Raw genomic sequence first — 21,418 nt, forward strand, 5'->3', positions numbered from 1 at the left:
GGATGCCATGATCTTGGTTTTCTTAATGTTGAGTTTCAAGACAACTTTTGCCCTCTCCTTCACCCGCGTCAAGAGGCTCTTTAGTTCCTCCACTGTCTGCCATTAGATGTCGCTATAAATCCATTTTTACAAGTCTTTTTTATTTTTTACAACCATGTAGATGTAACTCAAGTAGTTTCATTCCGTAATTGTAAAGTTTCTAGAGCCTTAATGAATTTGTATCATGCCAAAAAAAAACCTATAGAGAAACGTCTGTGAGAGTGAACTTGACTCAAAGACGACTTTAATGTATTCCATTTAAAGTCTGGGGTCAAATGGACGGCGAGATGTATGTGTGTTGCGTTAAAGAGATCAGGTCCAGCAAGAACGATCAGCTAATAATCTCCACAAATAAGAGATGACCCATCCTATATACCCAGGCTGGAAAATAACATATATTACTCAACATACCATTTTGTTCTCATGCACAGTGCAAAAGGCAGAATCCACTACTTGTGCCTCGCAAGGGGAATAATGGAGTTGAGAAATTCAAAAACTAATTCTGAGCATTTACAAAAAAAGTATACGGTGATTTGACCGGGTATCCACTTTTGTTTTGTTGATGTTTTTAGCTGCCTGGATTCATTTTTATTCCTTAGGCGGGGATCCCAACTTTCTCCCAAGCACGATTCCCCCATTCCCCCCCCCCCATTAAATCCACACAACAACCCTGCTTCGTAGGCCAACATCGGAAACCTTGCAGGCCGGAGAGAAAGTCATAGACTGAAACGCGCGTCCCTTTTGCCTGCCTCGCTCCGGCGCGCTTTTGTCGGCCAGCCAAGGAGAGGCGGGTTTTTCGTGTGTGTGTAGCTTTTTTTTGCGCGTCCGTTTCCTTCCCCAAAGCGGTCCATTCCGGTTAAATCTCCCTTTTGGCGCTGGGGAAGCTGCGCCCCTTCACGGAGCCGCGATCCTAAAAGCAGAGCCGCCCCGTCCAACCGCGCCGCCGAGGGAGCTTTCTTTGGCGACTCGGCTAGCCCCTCAGGAGATAGGAGAGCCGAAAAGCCAGATTTTGGAAGGCTGGAGGAAAAGCGCCTTTGCCGCCGTCCAGGAGCTCCAACTGGTGGCCCGTCCGCGCCGTCCGGAGTTCCCCCGCTTGGAAAGGAGACGCGTCCCGGGGGAGCGTCCTGGAGGCGTCCCCGGACAGTTCCTCCTCCGGCTCTTCCGACGGGCGAGTCCAAGGGTCCGCTGGGCGCGCAACGGGCCGAGGAACCGACGGCTCGCCCCCGCCTGGATTTCCTCCCCGTCTAACGGCCCCGCAGACCCTGGCGCGCGCCGGCCCTCGGGCCGCGACGGTGGAGCCCCCGAGGGCGCGATGCCTTTCTGGAAGCGCACGGTGGAGCCCCGGCGGCTGCTCCCTTCGGCGGCCACGGCCCCCAGCCTGGCCGCGCTGCCGCTGGCCCAGCTGCACGAGGTGTGCGGCCAGACGACGCTGGTCCTCCTCCGCCAGCTGGCCGACCTATGCGGCCACTCGGCGGCGCTGCTGGGCGACCTGGAGGGGCGCCTGCTGGAGCTCTCCCGCCGCGCCCACCGCCTGCGGGGGCGCCTCCGCCGCGTGCGTGGCCTGCTCCGCCCGGGGGCTTCTTCGGAGCCAGGTAAGAGGGAGGGGGCGAGAGGAGGGGAGGAGGAGGGGGGGAACGGGGGGACCCAGCCGACAACCCCTCCCGGCGAAAGGGGGACGTTGCAACCCCAGCGAAGCGCGGAGGAAAGGGCGGTGGGCTTCAGGGTCCTCCCCAAATCATCCCTGGAGATTTTTCAAGAAGGAAATGGACAGCCGGGGTAGGGTCTCTTGCTTGAGCAAGAGGGGGGGGGTTGGACTACATGATCTCCCAGGTCCCTTCCAACTCTGTTATTCTGATATCCACCTTCCTGCAACTCCCTAGTTTGGATGTTCAGTGAGGAAGGGGGGGGGGACACTTTGCTTATGGTCAGAGGCTTTCGCCTTTTCCCCTTCCGAGAACGGTGAAGGGTCGTTGCTGTTACGTGGCTTTGCTTTCTTCCCTTCTGTTAGCCTTGGTGGTCCCCTCCGAAAGGGGGCGAGCAAAAGCTCGTGGCGGGGGGGGGGGAACTGAAGGAAAAGGAGAGGAACCCCCTGATTAAGGGGTGGAGACATTCCGCTTGTAAGCTATGCGTCCTTTGGACTGCAAGGCCTGCTGTACCCTCCATTATCCTGAACAGAGACCTGAGACCAGAGCTAATTAAGTCGGGCAGATGCTGCAGCTTAATTAAGGTTTACCTTCGGATGCTCCTGTGCATTTACCTTCGGATGCTCCTGTGTGTGCACTTTGAATGCCTCTGGAAGGAGGCTGCTTCTCTTACAAGCTTGTGTGAATGGTGTTACTGCTTCCCAGGGAGGCAACTTGCTGTTTTTCTGGTACAGATAAGTCCTCGTTGAACGACTGTTCAAAGTTGTATCCGTGCTGAAAATAGTAACTGGCACTTTTAACCACTGTAGTGTTTTCCCTCCCCCCCCCCCCGCCGTAGTATTTTGATCTTGTGATCAAAATCAGGATGCCTTGCTGCCAGCATGTATTTAATGACTGCTGCAGCATCCTGGAGTAGTATTTCTTAACTGAGGAAGTACAGAAAAAAAATGTAAAAAGTGCCTTTCCTTCCAGAGAAAACTGTTCAAATCCTGGGAGAGTTTGAATTGGCTTTGACATTGGCTGTTAGTTCCTCTTTTTGCCTTTTGATACTGTCCATGGGGTAAAAACTGCTCTTTAGAAGGCCAGATCCTGAAGTTGAAACTCAAGTACTTTGGCCACCTGATGAGAAGGAAGGACTCCCTGGAGAAGGGCCTGATGCTGGGAAAGATGGAGGGCAAGAGAAGAAGGGGACGACAGAGAATGAGGTGGCTGGATGGAGTCACTGAAGCAGGAGGCGTGAGCTTAAATGGACTCCAGAAGATGGTAGAGGACAGGAAGGCCTGGAGGAATGTTGTCCATGGGGTCACAATGGTTTCGGAAATGACTTTGCAACTAACAGCAACATTGGTTCCTCTGCTCAAGACAGCCCAAAGCAGCCTTGAAATTTGGTCAGCTGCCTAAGTGGGGCAGAAGGAAAACTGCACTTGGGCGCAGAAGCTGCAGACAGATTTGTGGTGCACGTATAAATGATGCTTCCTGGGTGTCCAGACTTAACCTTCATGTGGCCAAACATAACCCTTTTGGAGATGCTGTTTATTTATATTCCGCACGAGTAGTTAATATGTCCTGCTCTTAGGGAATAGTTTCCCTTTTCCTTCCGAGTCAGCAGCTGACTGGGCACATTAAAATAAAAGAATCAAACAATAAATCATCGGGCAATATTCCTTAGCCTCGGCAGTATGAAGATATGTGGACTTCAATTCCCAGAATTCTTCAGCCACCATGGGGGAGCCAGTCTGTTGCAGCTTTCCCTAACCTGGATGTACTCCAGAAGTATTGAAGTATAGCAATAGCGCCTAGACTAGGGGATCTTCAAACTTGGCCCTTTGATGACTTGTGGACTTCAACTCCCAGAATTCCTCAGCCAGGCATGCTGGCTGAGGAATTCTGGCAGTTGAAATCCACAAGTCATCAAAGGGCCAAGTTTGAAGACCCCTGTCTTAGACTTATATACCGCTTCACAGTGCTTTAACAGTGGTTTACAATGTTAGCATATTGCCGACAACAATCTGGGAAGGATGGAAGGCTGAGTCAACTTTGAGCCAGTCAAGATTGAACTCCTGGCAATGGGCAGAGTCTGCCTGCAATACTGCATTCTAACCACTGTGCCACCACGCCTATTGGTACTTATCTGGTGGCAGCAGCATAGAACCTGTTGCGTATCGCACTGGGCTGAAGAAGCCTATAGTCTTAGAAACTTGAGTGTGACAATAATAAGTGTTTAAGGGTCTTTGTTTTCTTCTAGGACAGTGGTTCTCAACCTTTTTAATGCCGCGACCCCCAACCGATTGTAAGTCGAGGACTACTCAACCGGTCGTAAGTCGAGGACTACTCAACTGGTGCAGCACCGTTTGCAGAATGGGACTTTTGGCAGACTCAGCAAGGCAGAGACAGCCTGGACAATTCCTATTGGCTTTTGAAAGCCAATAGAATTAGACTCTATTCAAGAGAGTCTATTCTATTGGCTTTCAAAAGCCAATAGAATAAAAGGGAGTAGCACAGCTAAGGAAAAGGGGGAAAAAATGGCGGACTGCGTTGTTTGGCGACCCCCGTGAAATGGTCGTTCGACCCCAAATGGGGTCCCGACCCACAGGTTGAGAACCACTGCTCTAGGACTTATTTAGGCAGTTTGAGGTCATCTAATCAGTTCCACTTCCAGGGAAGAACTTAAATATGAGTATCCTCCGTCTTAACTGGCTGCTCTCTTTGAATTCAGACTTCTGAGGTTAATAAGAAGTCGTGGCAATAAAGAGTTAAGCGTCCGGTCTCAGAGCGAAGCTGTGTATCTAAGGCGCTATCCTCTCCTGTTGCAACTGGATCCTCCTTCAGCTTTTGTTGTGTATTCTGGGATGTAAGAACTTCGGGGATGATTCATCGGCTGGAGTTCCAGATACAGGGAATTAGGAGTGGGAGAATAGATGAAACCCAAACCCAGAACATCATGTAGAATTGCATTCGGCACGCAGGAAGGAGCCACAGGGCGGGGTACTGATTCTTCCTGGGCTTGGACTTCAGCCTTGCAAGGAGAACCTTGCCAAATTGGCAGAGAATCGAAACTTGAAACCGCTGGAGGGTGGGAAAGAGCGACAGGAAATCAAGAGTCAATGAACTCTTTATTATTCCCCAGAGTTTTGCCTCCATGTCCCCCTGCGAAACTCTGAAGCCAAACATGTGGAGACAGGAAGCTGGGCTGGAGAGGTTTCATCTGTAAAATGGGAATAACGTCCAGCAGCTTTGCAAGGACTGGTGAGAAAAAGGCGGTCAAAACCTGGTAATTGTGCCTGGAGAAAGCCATTTGCGTCACATTGTCTCCTTCAGTTGTCATTGAATTAACAGCATTTCACTCTAGCAAAGGGGGAGGTTATTTTTAAAATGGCAGGTGCTGAAGCTTTCTAGAAAATTTAAAACCCTTGATGAAATTAACCCAGACAGTTACCGTTTTAAAGTTAGTTCAGGTAGTTCTTGATTTATGACCAGAATTCTCCTGTGATAGGAGGAGCAGACTCTGCCTGTGCGTTTCTTCAAGCATATTCTCAGCATGAAAAGTAGGAGAAAAGGAAGTTTTTCTTGTATAATGCTGCTGGCGACTGAAGCGCACCAAATAAGGGACTTATCATCTTTTCAAAACATCTCCGAAGCAGACCATCCACAGAAACCAAATGCGTATTTCCAAAAATAATATCTCAAAACCAAACCATGTATCTACTTTTACTTGAAACAACAACAACAACCCTATTTCCATATTTTTCACTCAAACATGAAAGGCTGGGCCCTTTTGCATGGCAAAACTTAAATGACCCAAATAAAGGGCCAAAATGAGTTTTTGAGAAGAAAATAAATACATAACATCTCTCTCTCTATATATATATCTATCTATCTATCATGTCTGTCCATCCTCTAATCTATCTATCTATCTATCTATCTATCTATCTATCTATCTATCTATCTATCTATCTATCTATCATGTCTGTCCATCATCTCTATCTATCTATCTATCTATCTATCTATCTATCTATCTATCTATCTATCTATCTATCTATCTATCTATCTATCTATCTATCTATCTATCATGTCTGTCCATCATCTATCTGTCTGTCTGTCTGTCTGTCTATCTATCTATCTATCTATCTATCTATCTATCTATCTATCTATCTATCTATCTATCTATCTATCTATTTATCATGTCTGTCCATCATCTATCTATCTATCATGTCTGTCCATCATCTATCTATCTATCTATCTATCATGTCTGTCCATCTATCTAATCTATCTATCTATCTATCTATCTATCTATCTATCTATCTATCTATCTATCTATCTAATCTCTGTCTATCTATCTGAAGGACAGCTTTCTGAAATAAAGGACTGCCTTTTATGATAAAGGATGTAGGGTGACTGTATTTGTAGGCAACGTCTATGCCTTGAGTTGGGTGGGTGGACAGCTGTTGTGTTTTCTTTGGCTGAGCTAAGAATAATATTTGGGAAGGGAAGGCCATCTTCATTCCTTACTCAAGGAAGGAGCTGGGCCAAATGGACAGATTGGAGTCAACATTTCTTGGCTTGTTTTGCTTTGTTTTGGGACAGTAAGGAATGGGAAGGAAAGTCCCTGGGGATGAGAACGTCTTCCACTCCCTCTTAACATATTCTCCGTGTCCCCTCTCAAAAAAATAACAAGAGAAAAGATTACTTCCACCGCATTATAAGACAGCTAGGTTGGACTTGCAACCCCCACTATCCAGGACCAGCACCCCTTTCCTTCCAGACTCACCCCCCCCCCTTATTTCCCCTGTAGCTGCTATCAGGTTCAATCTCAATCAGGACCACTGAAGGGAGGACAGTTCACAGAGCTATTTGCATCAGAGCTTCTCAACTTCAGTGACCTTAAGATGTGTGGATTCCAATTCCCAGATTTCCCCAGCCAGTATGGAGAGCAAAGCGGATCTCTGTGGAAGCTGGGCAGAGAAGAGGAGACATCCCTTGTGGGACAGAGGAGGAGAAGCGTCCTTGACGTTCCACAAGAAAAGAGAAGGTGCTGCCCCTGGGATCAGGCTTGGCTGGGCCTTGTCCAAAGGACAGTATGTTCGCCCCAAAGGCTGAAAAGGAATACAGTGTTCCAGAAATACATTTCCCACTGCTTAATGGCCTTGGCCAAATCAGAAGTTTGCAAGGCTCCCAAACATGCTAAAGTTGCAGATCAATTGGACAGGGAGGGAAAGAGAGAGAGAGAGAGAGAGAGAGAGAGAGAGAGAGAGAGAGAGAACTTAGGATCCAGCTGGGAGAACAACTTTAGACTGTTTAGAGATGGTTGCAGTGTTTATTGGACTGGAATTGCTGAATCCATATGGTACATGATGGTTTTCCCTTCTGCTCAGGCAAATCCCTCTAGTTCAGGGGAAAGCTGAAAGCTGGCTGAGGAATTCTGGCAGTTGAAGTCCACAAGTCTTAAAGTGGCCAAGGTTGAAGACCCCTGAACTACTTTATACCATTCCTTCTGCATGTGTTCTTTTTTTGCATGTATTTTGCAGGTCTCTCCATGCATGTGCATTTTTAGAGGTGCTTTGCAATACGTGTCCAGAGGTTTTAGATGATGAGGTACATTGAAGTTCCTTATTTTCATGAAGATAGGCATTTGCTGGTACATAGACTTCCACGGATGTCTTTCGGGGTTTTCTTGTGTTTCATTGGCAGGCTGCTTTGCCACAATGCTGCAAAATGCCAGTTTTGAACGACGATTGATTCCAAGGTGTGAAATTAGAAAAGGGCACATTGAAATACAAGCCATCTTTATACGAGTGTCAGTACAGCCAAATGTCTAAGACAGACATGTCAAACACAAGGCCCGGCCCACGAAGTGGTTTCATGTGGCCTGCGAAGCCATCCTGGAAACAGTGAGGGAACGGCCCCTTATGCCTTGGCCCTGGACCAGGCCGGCCAGGAGCCAATGTACAATTTTGTGGTGGCCATCTATGCTGAAACACATTCAGTCTTAGCTCCACAAGGCTGTCTAGAAACAGCGAGGAACCAGGAGAACCTTGAACAGCAGCCTTGAGGAAGTGGGGCTGGTCTTGGTGCCGCGGGTACTCAAGGGCCAGGCTGGGCATTTGACTTTTCCTGCCCAGGGCTCTGGGCAGCCCACACCACCATTCAGCTGCCCCCCCTGCATAGCCTGAGAGGAGCAGTGAGGCTCCTCCAGTGGACCATGCCTTGGCACTTGCCCTGGTCCCACCCTCTTCTGCCAGAGACCCTCAGATCTGTTCCACTCCTGCCCAGGCCCCCACAGGCACTCTTGATGCGAACGATGTAGAGCTGGCCATGCCCACCCAGTAGGCCACACCCACTCCATCCACGTCCACCCAGTAGGCCGCACCCACCCTGGCCACACCCAACCAGCCCCCTTTGGGCAACTGCAATGCTGATGCAGCCCTCAATGAAATTGAGTTTGACACCCCTGGTCTAAGATCTTGGTGACATTAAAGAGTCCCAAATTCACATTCGTTCACAGTCATGGTGACTTTCGGGTACACACATTCTCTTCTCAACTTAGTTCACGGAATGGTTCTTGTGAGGCCCACGTAAGCTACCTTACAAAAAGTGAAAGGTCAATTTAACAAACAAACTTTTTTAGTTCCAGTTCAAGGTGAGCCCTCTCCACTCAAATAAGCAAGTTGCAGGTGGTAGATGATAGAGGCAGGTATTTTGTAAGCTGGGGAACTTCCAAAGACCTGGGTTCAACTTCCAGGATTCTCAAGCCTTGACCATACATTCTTGGGAATTTTCTGGAACTTGAAATCCATACTTCAAGAGGTCATCCCTATTGGGAATTATTATTATTATTTTTTTTAAAAAGGATGTAGACCAGTGGTTCTCAACCTGTGGGTCGGGACCCCATTTGGGATCGAACGACCATTTCACAGGGGTCGGCAAACAACGCATTCCACCATTTCCCCCCCCTTTTCCTTAGCTGTGCTACTCCCTTTTATTCTATTGGCTTTTGAAAGCCAATAGAATAGACTCTCTTGAATAGAGTCTAATTCTATTGGCTTTCAAAAGCCAATAGGAATTGTCCAGGCTGTTTCTGCCCTGCTGAGCCCGCCAAAAGCCCCATTCTGCAAACGGTGCTGTACCAGTTGAGTAGTCCTCGACTTACGACCAGTTGAGTAGGCCTCGACTTACGACCGGTTGGGGGTCGCAGCATTAAAAAGGTTGAGAACCACTGATGTAGACAATACTAGCTCTCTAGACAAGAAATCTCTTCCTGTTTCTTTCCATTCTGCTCTGGACTTTGTTAAAATGCCTCCATTCGTAGAACTTGGACATCGGCCCATCATTTTGTTAAGCTTGCAAGTTGTTCTTTGGTATCTAGAGTGAAGAGGGAATGGGAACGTTCTTGACTGCAAATCGATGGAGTCTCCTTGGATGAAAGGTTTGCAGATGGCTGGACGGTGTTGGGAGCTGTAGTCCCAGTAAAGTCTGTACAGGATTAAAGTTGGGGAAAAGAATTAAAGAATTAAAAGGAGAGAGGCTCTTTTGAATCACCACCATTCCTGAGAAGCTTTCTCAGCAGACCCTCTTCTTTCTGCAGGAGACAATCCTGCTAGGTCGACACTGGGGTGGAAAAATAGAGAATCAAAGACGGGCGGGGCCCATTGGACGCGAAAGAAAACAAGAGTCCGGGTTTGGAAACGGTTTCCATCCCAGCGAGATTTATGAGGCTAGAGGCTTTGCGAACTTCCAAGCAGACCAGGATGCTTGAAGGAAGAAAATCACTTCCAGATTTCAGGCTGCGATCCAGAGGGCAGCCCAGAGTGTAGATTTTGGCAAAGAGAAAGCAGGCTTGGCAAAGACAGCAAATACAGAGATGTGACCCAGGTTGCAGAAAGCTGCTGGATTCTGGAAAGCAATTCCACACGGGGAACCCTTTGCTTTGCCCTTAAGCTCTTCATACACCCTTGCATGGCGCTTCAGCTGCTGTTTTCTCTCCTTGGCGCATAGAACACTTTGCAGAAGAACGGCGCAACCATCCGAGCTGGCTCTGTAGGGCGTGTTAAGTTTTGTCTTCATCTGATAGGATGTTACGCCTCCCTGTACGCAGCCCCGATCAGTGAAGTGTCTGGTTTTCTTTTAAAGTTTCTAGTCCTCATGGAAAACGGACTGGGAAAAGAGAGCTCGAGTAATTAACAAAAAAAAAATGGTAGAAATAGAAATGCAAACGACTGGAAAAACGAAAGGGAGAACAAAAGAAAAAACTGAATAAAATGGTCTCTTTTCTCAATGTTTTCCTTTTTTTCCATCTTCTCCTCAAGCCACCATATCTCTCTGCCCTAACTTGTAGATGGCAAAAAGTAACATTTATTTTGCTGTTAGGTCAGTCTCCCATACTATAGTTACTACCAGGTGGAGGATGGGATTGGCAACCCCACCCTTCTGCTTGTCAGGAAGTCAGATGAATCACGTGACATCCCTCCCCACCACCCTGCATCTGTCATAAATATGAACTGGTTGTCAAGCTTCTGAACGTAAATCACATGACCCTGGGGATGTTGCAAGGGTCATAAGTGTGAAAAATGGTCCTAAGTCGCATTTTTCAGTGCTGTTATAAGTTGGAATGGTCACTAAATGAACTGTTGTAAGTCAAGGACTACCTGTGTTAATTTTTGGGTGTGTGTGTGTAAAAAAACCATATGTATGTATGTATGTATGTATATATAGGTCTTTGGTTATTCGGGTTCTCTCCCGCGTCAAATTGGAAGTGTCTTGGTGACGTTTCGACGAAGTCTCATTCATCATCTTCAGGCTGGTGTTTTTGGCTTCGTGCTACTAGGAGCAATGTGTGATCGTAGCTGTTTCTTCCTTTTAACTGCCAGTGCGGGTACGAACTGATTGGATGAAGCCGCAACTGATTGGATGAAGCCGAAAACACCAGCCTGAAGATGACGAATGAGACTTTGTTGAAACGTTGCCAAGACACTTCCAATTTGACGCGGGAGAGAACCCGAATAACCAAAGACCTACATACAAACACCTGCGAAAACCTCAGAAAACAAATATTTAGGTTGCTAACAAAGAATAAAGAGAGAATGGTATAGCTATTTCGAGTTCCTTTAACTCTCTTCAGCCAAACTTACTCTTCTGAGATTCGAACCTGGGCTATCTGCATGTTAGGCAGTTGTTATAACCTCTAAGCCACAGGCTCTCCTCACTTTGTCAGCTGTATAAGGAGAGAGACAGGGGGAGGAGAAGAAAAGAAAAGAAAGAAGATTTCTTTCTCCCATATTTGGGTTGACAGGGTGCTCATTCAAGGTAAATATATATATTCACACACACATACATACATACATATAGATATACACATATACATACATACAGACAGACATACATATATACATACATACATACACATACAGAAAGCTTTTCAGACAGACCGGTCTGATTGATTGCACCTTGACATTTTTTGACTGCTCTACTGCAGTTCTACTTTTTTATAACCATTTTTGCCTTGCTGCCCCCCCCCCCCCAAACTAGGGGCATGAAGCAGGCTCAAGTCGCAACTGCGATACATTACAAATTCAGATTTCTTTTTTGCTGACAAAGAGTTAAAGAATTAAGTGGGAAACTAGTATAGCTATAGCTAATGAGTCCGAAATAGCTATACTAGTCTCCCTCATTCCTGGAATGTTTTGATTGCAAGCAAGTCGAGAAAGATACTTCAAGGTTTCCTCAAAGAGCTTTGCTCCCCCCCTGGAGTTAAAAAACAGGTTGGTGCCAGCACTTCTAAATAATCCTTCAGCAGGAGAGGTGATCTGGCCTGGCTGGGGGAAATTGGATCCACCACTTCCCTCTTTTTCCTGCTGCTGTTTGGAAGGAGGATGCTGCACCAACATTCCTGGCGATATGAAAGAACAGCGGAGAATTGGCAACGCCGCCAAAATAGATGAAAGAGGGATGGTAAAGATTTGTGCACCCGGTGTGGGAGCAGGAACAGCAAATGCCAAGCGCCAGAATCATCTTTGCAAAAAAGAAAAAGCAAATTAAAATAAAATAAATCCCCGCTCGGTGGGTGGCCTCTTTCGCTGTGTTTTGGTTCTGCCTGAAGTGGAGTTGTACCACCCAGGGTGCATGCAAATAGTTTACACAACAACACAAGGCTTGGGGATGGGCTGGGGTGCTGAATGATTGGGCGGAGAGGAGGAGGGTTGGGGTCAGGCTTAAGAAAGGCATCAACCCCCCCCCATGTCACTAAGCCTTAGCTCCTCAAGGTCATCCACATTTTTTAAAAAACACACAAATCTGTTTTTATTTTTTTCCCCTTTTCTTAAATTTTATTTGATTCCGAAAAATTAAAATATAAAAATTTTACAAAGATAACACTTTTTTAAAAAAATTACGCATAAAAAATCAAAAGCACATAAATAGCACATAGATTGCCCCTCCATGTTGAATAGTGATATAATAATAATAAAGTTGGAAGGGACCTTGGAGGTCATCTAGTCCAACCCCCTGCTCAGGCAGGAAACCCTACACCATTTTGGACAAATGGCTGTCCAATTTCTTCTTAAAAACTTCCAGTGTTGAAGCATTCACCGCTTCTGGAGGCAGGTTGTTCCACTGGTTAATTGTTCTAACTGTCAGGAAGTTTCTCCTTAGTTCTAGGTTGCTTCTCTCCTTGGTCAGTGTCCATCCATTGCTTCTTGTCCTGCCTTCTGGCACTTTGGAGAATAGCTTGACTCCCTCTTCTTTGGGACAGCCCCTGAGATATTGGAAGACTGCTATCATGTCCCCACTTGTCCTTCTCTTCATTAAACTAGACATACCCAATTCCAGCAACCGTTCCTTGTATGTTTTAGCCTCCAGTCCCCTGATCATCTATGTTGCAACAATAAAAGTCCCACCCCTTGCAAAACTGGTCCACAGTTTATAAACTTTCCCATATCTGTTTGCAACCAACTGACCCATCATCTGTCTGTTGCATGTAAAAAGGATAATTAAGAGGGAACCCGACAATAAAGTTAAACTTCAAAATCGCCAAACCCCCCTGCTAACTGTCTGTTATTATATTTAACTCACAGAAAGTCTACAACAGCTTCTTAGCTGCCACAAACCACCCGGTCATTATCCCTGATCATCTGGGATCCACCCAGGATCAAACGTCTTCGTCTGAGTCTTAATAATAATTTCCTTAACATTTTAATTAGGATCTTTCCCAACAATTGCTTTCCATTCTCCAGTCATTGACAGACTTTTGCAAGATGGAAAGTATCTCTCTCTCCCCCCACCGCCACTTTTACTCTCCAGAAAACTAGAGAGGGTCTTTTCTGAAATGTTTCCCAAGACTCCTCGCCTCCTTTGGACTGAGATAGCCTTTAGATGACCGTTGTCCGGCCTGCGACTCTTCCTCCTGTCTGCCAAGGTCATTCTCACCTGTTTCACTAGGCTCCTTGCAGTTGTGGGTAGCCACAGCTGTGTGAGCAGTTTGTATAGCCAAGAATCCATTCTCAAAATGGAGAGGGTCACTTTGGGGCATTGGCATTCCGGGAAATGAAAATGGCACCTCCGGCTAATCTTTTTTAGGTGGAACCGCCGTTGACATTTCCGCAACACTTCTGGATGAGGCACCTAAGAGACATTTTAAATCAGGTAGAACAGAGTAGAATTTGTTTTTTTTATATATATAGTTTCCATGCTGTTGTTTATTTCTTCAAGGATGTTTGAGTAACTCCAAGGACTCGTGGACCTTTAAATGTGGCCCTGGTGAGCACCACAAAAGACCCCCAACATGAGAGAAATGGTCTGTAGGACACATGACTTGATCCTCCAAGGCCCCCAAAGGAGGCCTCAATTGTGTCATTTGTTACCAAGCCACACCTCAGATCCTGCTGCAGCAATAGCTCAGAAATGAGAGCACTCCCATTCCCCCCCACCACCATCCTGGTAGGAGTTGAAAGATATTATCCCAGTAAACGAGGGAGACCATATCTGAAGCGGAAGGACCTTGGAACCACCAGGCTCTTCTCCAAGTTGGAGGTGTGTCATCCACTAAACTGTGCAGGCGCTCCGCAGGCACCTTACAATCCTTCAAGTGTTTAAATTCCAGAGAGGGTCCCCCCCTCCCACCCATGTATCTGAAACCGTTCCCAGGCTCTATCAGAATCGCTCCTCTGCTTGGTATCTCTACAGATGGAGCTCGCCGGCCAAGCCTTCTCCAGCAGCACAAGGGCTCCATTGAGCTCGGCCACATCGCGATCCAAGGAAACTTATTCTTAGAGGCCTCCCCCAGCCCCACTCTTCCTGGCAGCGTTGCCCAAAAGTACCAAGCACGCAGGGATGTTGGCTGGGCCCCAACCGGCCAAGCGAGGGCCCTGCACAGACCTGCACAGAGACCAGGCTGGCACGAAGGGAGCTTCAGAGGAGAGGCTGGGGGCTCCCCGGCCCTAATTCTATTGAATGAGCTGAGTGTGCTTGCCCAAAGAAGGGGCATTATTACCTCACTCGGTAATAAGCCTCCCTCAAGTCCAGCTTCGTGAAGATTTTTTTTCCTTCGCCAAATAGCCTGGCATAAGGCAAGAGCGAGTCAGCGCACCGCGCTCCGCTGCTCCGATTTGCAAAGTGCCACTCTCGGGTTTGTTGCCCAGAACAGAGCAGGTGTTTCTCCAAAGGGGGATTTTGGACCAGCTCAAGCTACCGATCTGGCCTGGCCAGGGGCATCTGAGCATTTGTGCTACTTAAGCCGTCTTTGAACCGAAGCCGTAGGCTTGGAAATGCAGGTGAGAAACGTCTCTGCATTAACTGTCTGTCTCTGTGTGAGCGCTGGCTCATTTTTTTTTCCTTTTCTTCCTAAGTCGGTTTTTTAAACATTTTCTGTGGTAGCAGAAACCAAATGGCGAAGCCTTTTCATTGCTGCTTCTTGTGTGCAGGGGTTATAAAAAGGGCACTGTATTTTGGTGGGCTGTGGCGTTGGTTATTAAAAGCATAAAAGTGCTGCCGTGTGCATATATGCATGAGCATGTGTACATTTGCATTCCAAATTTCTATCAATGCGTAATTTCTGGATGGGTTCTTAGAGATAAAGGCAGCTGCCCAAAAAGCCGATGCAGTCCTAGGCGACATCAACAGAGGGATAGTATCAAGATCATGTGAAGTGGTTGTACTGCTTTATACTACTATACGGATGAGACCACACTTGGGATTGTGGTCTGATTATGGTCACCACGATACAAAAAAAAAAAAAAGATGTTGAGACTCTAGAACAGTGGTTCTCAACCTGTGGGTCGGGACCCCATTTGGGGTCGAATGACCATTTCACGGGGGTCGCCAAACAACACAGTCCATCATTTCCCCCCCCCTTTTCCTTAGCTGTGCTACTCCCTTTTATTCTATTGGCTTTTGAAAGCCAATAGAATAGACTCTCTTGAATAGAGTCTAATTCTATTGGCTTTCAAAAGCCAATAGGAATGGTCCAGGCTGTCTCTGACCTGCTGAGCCCGCCAAAAGCCCCAGTCTGCAAACGGTGCTGCACCAGTTGAGTAGTCCTCGACTTACGACCGGTTGAGTAGTCCTCGACTTACGACCGGTTGGGGGGGTCGCGGCATTAAAAAGGTTGAGAACCAGTGCTCTAGAAGGAGTGCAGAGAAGACCAACAAAGATGATCAGGGGTCTAGTGGCTAAACCGTACAATGAACAATTAAGGGAAATGGGTTTGTCTAGCCTACCAAAAGGGAAGATTAGGGGGTGACATGATAGTGGTCTTCCAATACTTCAGGGATTAACACAGAGAAGAGGGAACCGATTTATTCTCCAAAAGATCTGAGGAAGAAAGAAAGAGCAGGTGGAAGCTTGTTAAAGAGAGATCCAATCTAGATCTAAGGAGAAATTTCCTGACAAGGGATCAATGGAACAGCTTGCCTCCCGGAGTTGTGGGTAGCTCTTTCATTAGATGTTTTCAGAAAGAGACTGGCATTTGTTCCAGACCATTTGTCTGGAAGGATCAAGGGTCAAGGGTCTTCTGCTAGAGCAGAGGGTTGGACTAGAAGACCGCCAAAGACCCTTCCAACTCTATTATTCTATGCTCTTTGTTGTAATTGTGTATGGACACCTGTGTGATGCTTTGAGGGGCTCCTGCTGCATGAAGCCAGTTTTCTTTTATTCCAGCAGGTGAAAAGAAGACCATGAATAAGAAGGGAAAAACTAAACTAAACTAAACTAACCTAAACCCAAACACTAAACTACCTAACCCAAACTAACCCTAACCCAAACACTAACCTAACCTAAACTAATCCAAACCCTAAACTAAACTAAACTAAACTAACCCAAACCCAAACCCTAAACTAAACTAACCCCAACCCCAAACTAAACTAAACTAAACTAAACTAAACTAACCCAAACCCTAAACTAAACTAAACCCAAACCCAAACCCTAAACTAAACTAACCCCAACCCCAAACTAAGCTAAGCTAAGCTAAACTAAACTAAACTAAACTAAACTAAACTAAACTAAACTAAACTAAACTAAACTGGAAGAAGAAAACTCCAAGTGCTACACAAACATTTATATAAAGTGATCCCCATTTTCTTTCCAATTCAGTCTCTCTTTACCATATCTGTGTATTGGACTTATTAATACTAAATGCCGAGTGTTTTTTTAAAGCATGTTTTTTTTTTTTAAAAAAAACGCATTGAGTCTCACATCAAAGATATTTTTTTCATGCTTTTATTACTCGTGGAAAGTGAGGCAAGGCAGATAAAGCTGTGTAGGAGTGGGAAATAATGAAATATGGCAATAATTAATAGTGAATTAATAATTAAACATTAAGCTACGGCATGGGAAATAATGAAGCAATAATGAATCACGACATAATCATTTAAAAGGTAGAGCAGAGGAAGCAATTAAATAAGATTAATTAAATAATCATTAAAAATCAAGCTTTGTAGGAAATAATTCTTAAAGGGTAATTAAATCCTAATATTACAAGGATTGGTTTAAGCCGCTGCTGCCACCTACTGGCAGTCATGAGCATAACTCATTTGGGAACGAGACTTTAAGGAATATACAGAAAGTCTGTGGACTTTCTCAGTCGTAATTGTCTCCAGGTTGCTTTTTTCTTCCAAAGGCAAATAGACTATTTTTTTCCTTAAGGAAGAAGAAGAAGAAAACGTTTCACTTCTCATCCCCAAAGCTTCATCAGTTCTGATGGAAGGGAGATGGAAGGATAGGTTCTGATGGGGGAGGTGGATGATGGAAGGATTGTATTTCTTTGCAGTCATCTGGTCATTAGCATTCTCAAGAGCTCTCAGGGAGAGTGCTAACAACCAGATGACTGCAAAGAAATACAATCCTTCCATTTCTCGCCCCCCCATCCTATCAGAGCCTATCTTTCCATCCTCCCCCCTCACCATCAGAACTGATGGAGCTTCTTGGATGAGAAGCAGAATGTCCAGTTGCCTTTGGAAGAAAAAAGCAGCTTTGAGACAATATACAGGACAATTTATTTCTAACATTCACTCATCGCAAATTGGGTTTGAATTGGATTTGTGTGAGCAGAAAAGCAGGAACGAGGTGCCAAAATGGGCTACGGAAAGCTTGAGGTGCAATTATTCCAAGTAGAAAAGGCCACCTAGGACAGATTGCTGAACTGTTATTGGATTCACATTTCAAGTCCGGCTGTTAAGGAGCATTGGGTGATTCTCAGCCTTGTGATTATAAACCATGATTTATGATTCAGCATGATGCATGATCCCGATTCTTTGGTGCTTCTTCGATTAACCTTTATTGAAATGGAGCAAAGCAATACAGGAATCTAGTGTTTAGCCTAGAAAAATAGAATAATGGAATGGAATGGAATTTAGAACAGAATAGAATAGACTATAGAATAGAATAGGAATAGAATAGGAAAAGAATAGGAATAGAATAGAATAGAATAGAATAGAATAGAATAGAATAGAATAGAATAGAATAGAATAGAATAGAACAGAATAGATGGAGTGGAGTAGAGTAGAATAGAATAACAGGAAATAGAATAGAATAGAGAATAGAATAGAGTAGAACAGAATAGAGAATAGAATAGAATAGAATAATATCTTTATTGTCACTTTGAACGTACACTAATCGGCATATATTAAAATGAAATTTCGTTGCATACAGCTCTCAAAGGGTCACCACCTCCAATATACACTACATATATATGACAAAAATAGATAAATAAATACAGAATTATTAATATACCCACATATATTATACGACAGAGAAACAACGCAGTCTAGTTCGGATTATGTATACATGTGCATGGCGAGAAAAACGGGCATTTTCTTCCCATTCTAAAACATGTCTAAAAGTTGCACTGGATGTTTAAAACAGCATGGAGGAGCACAGAGATACAGAAGCCTTGAAAAAAGGTACAGGAAGTCCCAGGCATATGACATTTATTTAAGAATGATTCTAAGTTACAACAGCTTAGAAACATGACATAACCTGTACTCGCATTTAACAACTGTCATACTATCTGCTGGTCACATGATTTCAATCTGGGCTCTTGGAAAAAACCCCCCCCACATTTATGATCCTGCTATTTTTATTTGGAGAAAAAAATGTTTATTGGGGAGCTGGATTCACTTTATGACCTCATGACTCAATTAACAACCACTGTAAAAATGGTCGTAAAATCTTAAGTTATGACAGGACTTACAGTAAAATTTCTGGTGCCAATTGGTTTCTTTGTAAGTCGAGGAGCGCATGGGTGTGGCAGCCATTACAAAAATATATATTTAGTCCAGAAAGAGAGAATGAGATGAGAAAGAAACTCAAGCTTGGGTCTGCATGACTCTTGGTGGAAGAAGGAAGGAAGAGGCAGTGCTGCAGGATTTTAACATTCTGTTCTGTTCTATTATGTTCTGAAAGCCAAAATCAATAGATTTCTATTGCTTTTTGTGGTTTCTGTTTCCTGACCTGGTCAAAAGAGCTGACATGAAAGCCAAAGAAAAAATCTGGGTTTAAAAATAGCAGATGTTGTAAGTGTCTATGGAGAGTTTCAGTCATCCAGGACCTGTTTGTCCCAAAGGTGCTTTTTTGAAAGGCAACTTGGACCGTTTTTCCTTGAAGATATTTTGCTTCTCATATAATAATAATAATAATAATAATAATAATAATAATAATAATAATAATAAAGTTGGAAGGGACCTTGGAGGTCATCGAGTCCAAACCCCTGCTCAGGCAGGAAACCCTACACCATTTTGGACAAATGGCTGTCCAGTCTCTTCTTAAAAACTTCCAGTGTTGGAGCATTCTCCACTCCTGGAGGCAGGTTGTTCCACTGGTTAATTGTTCTCACTGTCAGGAAGTTTCTCCTTAATTCTAGGTTGCTTCTCTCTTTGGTTAGTTTCTATCCGTTGCTTCTTGTGTTGCCTTCCGGCGCTTTGGAGAATAGCTTGACTCCCTCTTCTTTGGGGCAGCCCCTGAGATATTGGAAGACTGCTATCCTGTCCCCCCTCGTCCTTCTCTTCGTTAAACTAGACAGACCCAAGTCCAGCAACCGTTCCTTATATGTTTTAGCCTCCAGTCCCCTGATCATCTTTGTTGCTCTTCTCTGTACTCTTTCTTCAGAACTAGATGAGAAGCGAGTCATCTTCCGGGAAAAGCAAAGTTCAGTTGCCTTTTTCTTTGTTCAATATTTTATTGATTTTTTATATAAATCCTTAATATTTTATCAGCAACGTATTGTCTGGGTTTCAATGTTTAGTTTACTAATGCTCCTTTCTCTCTACCTCCTTTTTCTAGCCAATGATAAAATGTATCCCGTGTTCTGAAATATTCTGAATCTTCTTTCTCTTTCATTTTTAGTGTCAATCTGTCCATTTCTGCACAATCCAAGATTTTCTTAATTAATCTCTTCCTCCACTGGCAATGCTTCATCTTACCAATGTTGAGCAAATACAATTCTTGCTGTGGTTAATACATGCAACATTAAACATACACATCCCTTCTCATAATTTCCTACAATTATACCTAACAAAAATAATTCTGGCTTAAAATCTATGTGTTTTTTTTTTTTTGTCATTTTCTCTAACCATTTATGTATTCTTGACCAAAATCTTTTGGCTTTTGGGGGGAAAAGCAAAGTCCTTTTGAAAAAGCATCTTTCAGACAGACGTAGGAAGATCATTTTTAGATGTCTCGCATCCGTTCCTCCTTTCCTGCATGGTTAAGTTTGCAGGCTGGTGGCAGAAGGTTTTGGACAGAGAAAGTGTTGTTTTAAAGCAGGGGTCTTCAAACTTGGCCCTTTTATGACTTGTGGACTTCAACTCCCAGAATTCCTCGCTGGCCGAGGAATTCTGGGAGTTGAAGTCCACAAGTCATAAAAGGGCCAAGTTTGAAGACCTCTGCTCTAAATATCTCCTATATGCCTGTCTTAGGAAAGCAGATAGGAATGATATTGGAACTTAACAGAAATAAAAAGACATTTTTCCTGCGTGTTCAGACAGCAGCTGACACCTCTGCAGGCGCTCCTGGGAGATTTCCCACAGAGCCTTGTGATTGGTTCTCCTCCTTGCCAAGCAGTCTGCCCACTCTGAGCACCAATTTGTGACAAGAATGACAGATGGAGCATCGTCAGCTTCCACCAGCCTTGTGTGTTCGCTCTGGGAGGTGCTGTTGTGCACACAGGGACACCCCCCAAGTGTGCAAGACGTTGCAAGGGAGGAGAGGGAGGAAAACAGTGGCCATTTGTTCTGTAGTCTAGAGAGCGATGGGCAGTTGAGTTAGAAGGAGCTTGAAACGTCTGGTGGGCAGGAAGACAGCAAAGTTGGACCCTCCCTAGCAATTCATAGAGTGTATCTATAGTTATTGCAGATGGTTGATTTAGGCTGGCAAGATTAATGTCAGGCCCAAAGAGTCAGTTTGGCCTAGTGGTTAAGACGCCAGACTAGAAAGCTGGAAACTGTGAATTCAAGTCCCACCTTGGCCATGAAAGCCAGTTGGGTAACCTTGGGCCAGTCACCAGGAGACTGTGAGTTCAAGTCCCACCACAGCCAAGAAAGACAACTGGGCGACCTTGGGCCAGCCCCCCCACTGTCAGCCCAACCCACCTCACAGGATTATCGTTGTTGTGGGGAAAATAGAAGGATTTGATAGATTAAATAAATAAATAAATAAATAACCCCAAATGACAGACAGAGTTACTTCGGAATGGTTCCTTGCTTATCACTCTCCTGCAAGCAGAATATTGCGTTCCATATTCCTGTTTAGTTTTTAAATAATCAGTTTACTGAATCGTTAAAGATAATCAACTCAGATGGAATTGGGAGGCAGGTAAAGTCAAGAGCTGCAGGTTGCCTAAAGCATCACCAGGTGGGGCTGCAAGAGAACAGCTTCAAAAGATCTTGACCTCAACTTCTGCATTCCAGCTCTTTTTCCCAGGAGGATCCACATGACCTTCTCCTGTCCTCTCCCTCCCAGGAATAGATAAGAAGGAATCAGCGATGATTGGCTGAGATAGGGTCAGTTTATAACCTACACCAGCTTTATGTCCATCCAGATAGTTTGAACAACTTCTACTAACCCCCAGGCATATATGGCCAAGATTGAGGAGTCCGGATCACAACTTCTAAAAAAGGGTTATCTAGTCTGTAAAAATGCAAGCAAGCACCAGTGGACAGCAAAAGGTGCAGTATATCCCAACCTTGGCGAGTTTAAAATAAGGTGGACTTCAACTCCCAATATTCCCTAGCCAGCCACGCTGGCTGAGGAATTCT

The 21,418-nt window shown here is 44.9% G+C and overlaps 1 protein-coding gene across 3 annotated transcripts in view; it reads left to right on the forward strand.

The window, feature by feature from the left end:
* Positions 1-714: 714 nt before the first annotated feature.
* NHSL2 (NHS like 2) overlaps positions 715-21,418 on the forward strand; it is a 77,396-nt gene continuing 56,692 nt past the window's right edge. For 2 of the 3 annotated variants that reach the window (XM_039331134.1, XM_039331142.1), the window contains exon 1: positions 715-1,631. In XM_039331134.1, coding sequence (XP_039187068.1) covers positions 1,352-1,631 — 280 coding nt within the window. In that variant the 5' untranslated portion in view covers positions 715-1,351. Of the gene's footprint in view, positions 1,632-13,853; positions 14,444-21,418 lie in introns of those variants that run through there. The other variant, XM_039331168.1, reaches the window with a different exon arrangement.

Source organism: Crotalus tigris, unplaced genomic scaffold (genome assembly GCF_016545835.1).
Source record: "Crotalus tigris isolate CLP2741 ecotype Arizona unplaced genomic scaffold, ASM1654583v1 scf7180000017622.5263843, whole genome shotgun sequence".
In the NCBI taxonomy this organism is placed as follows: Eukaryota; Metazoa; Chordata; class Lepidosauria; order Squamata; family Viperidae; genus Crotalus; species Crotalus tigris.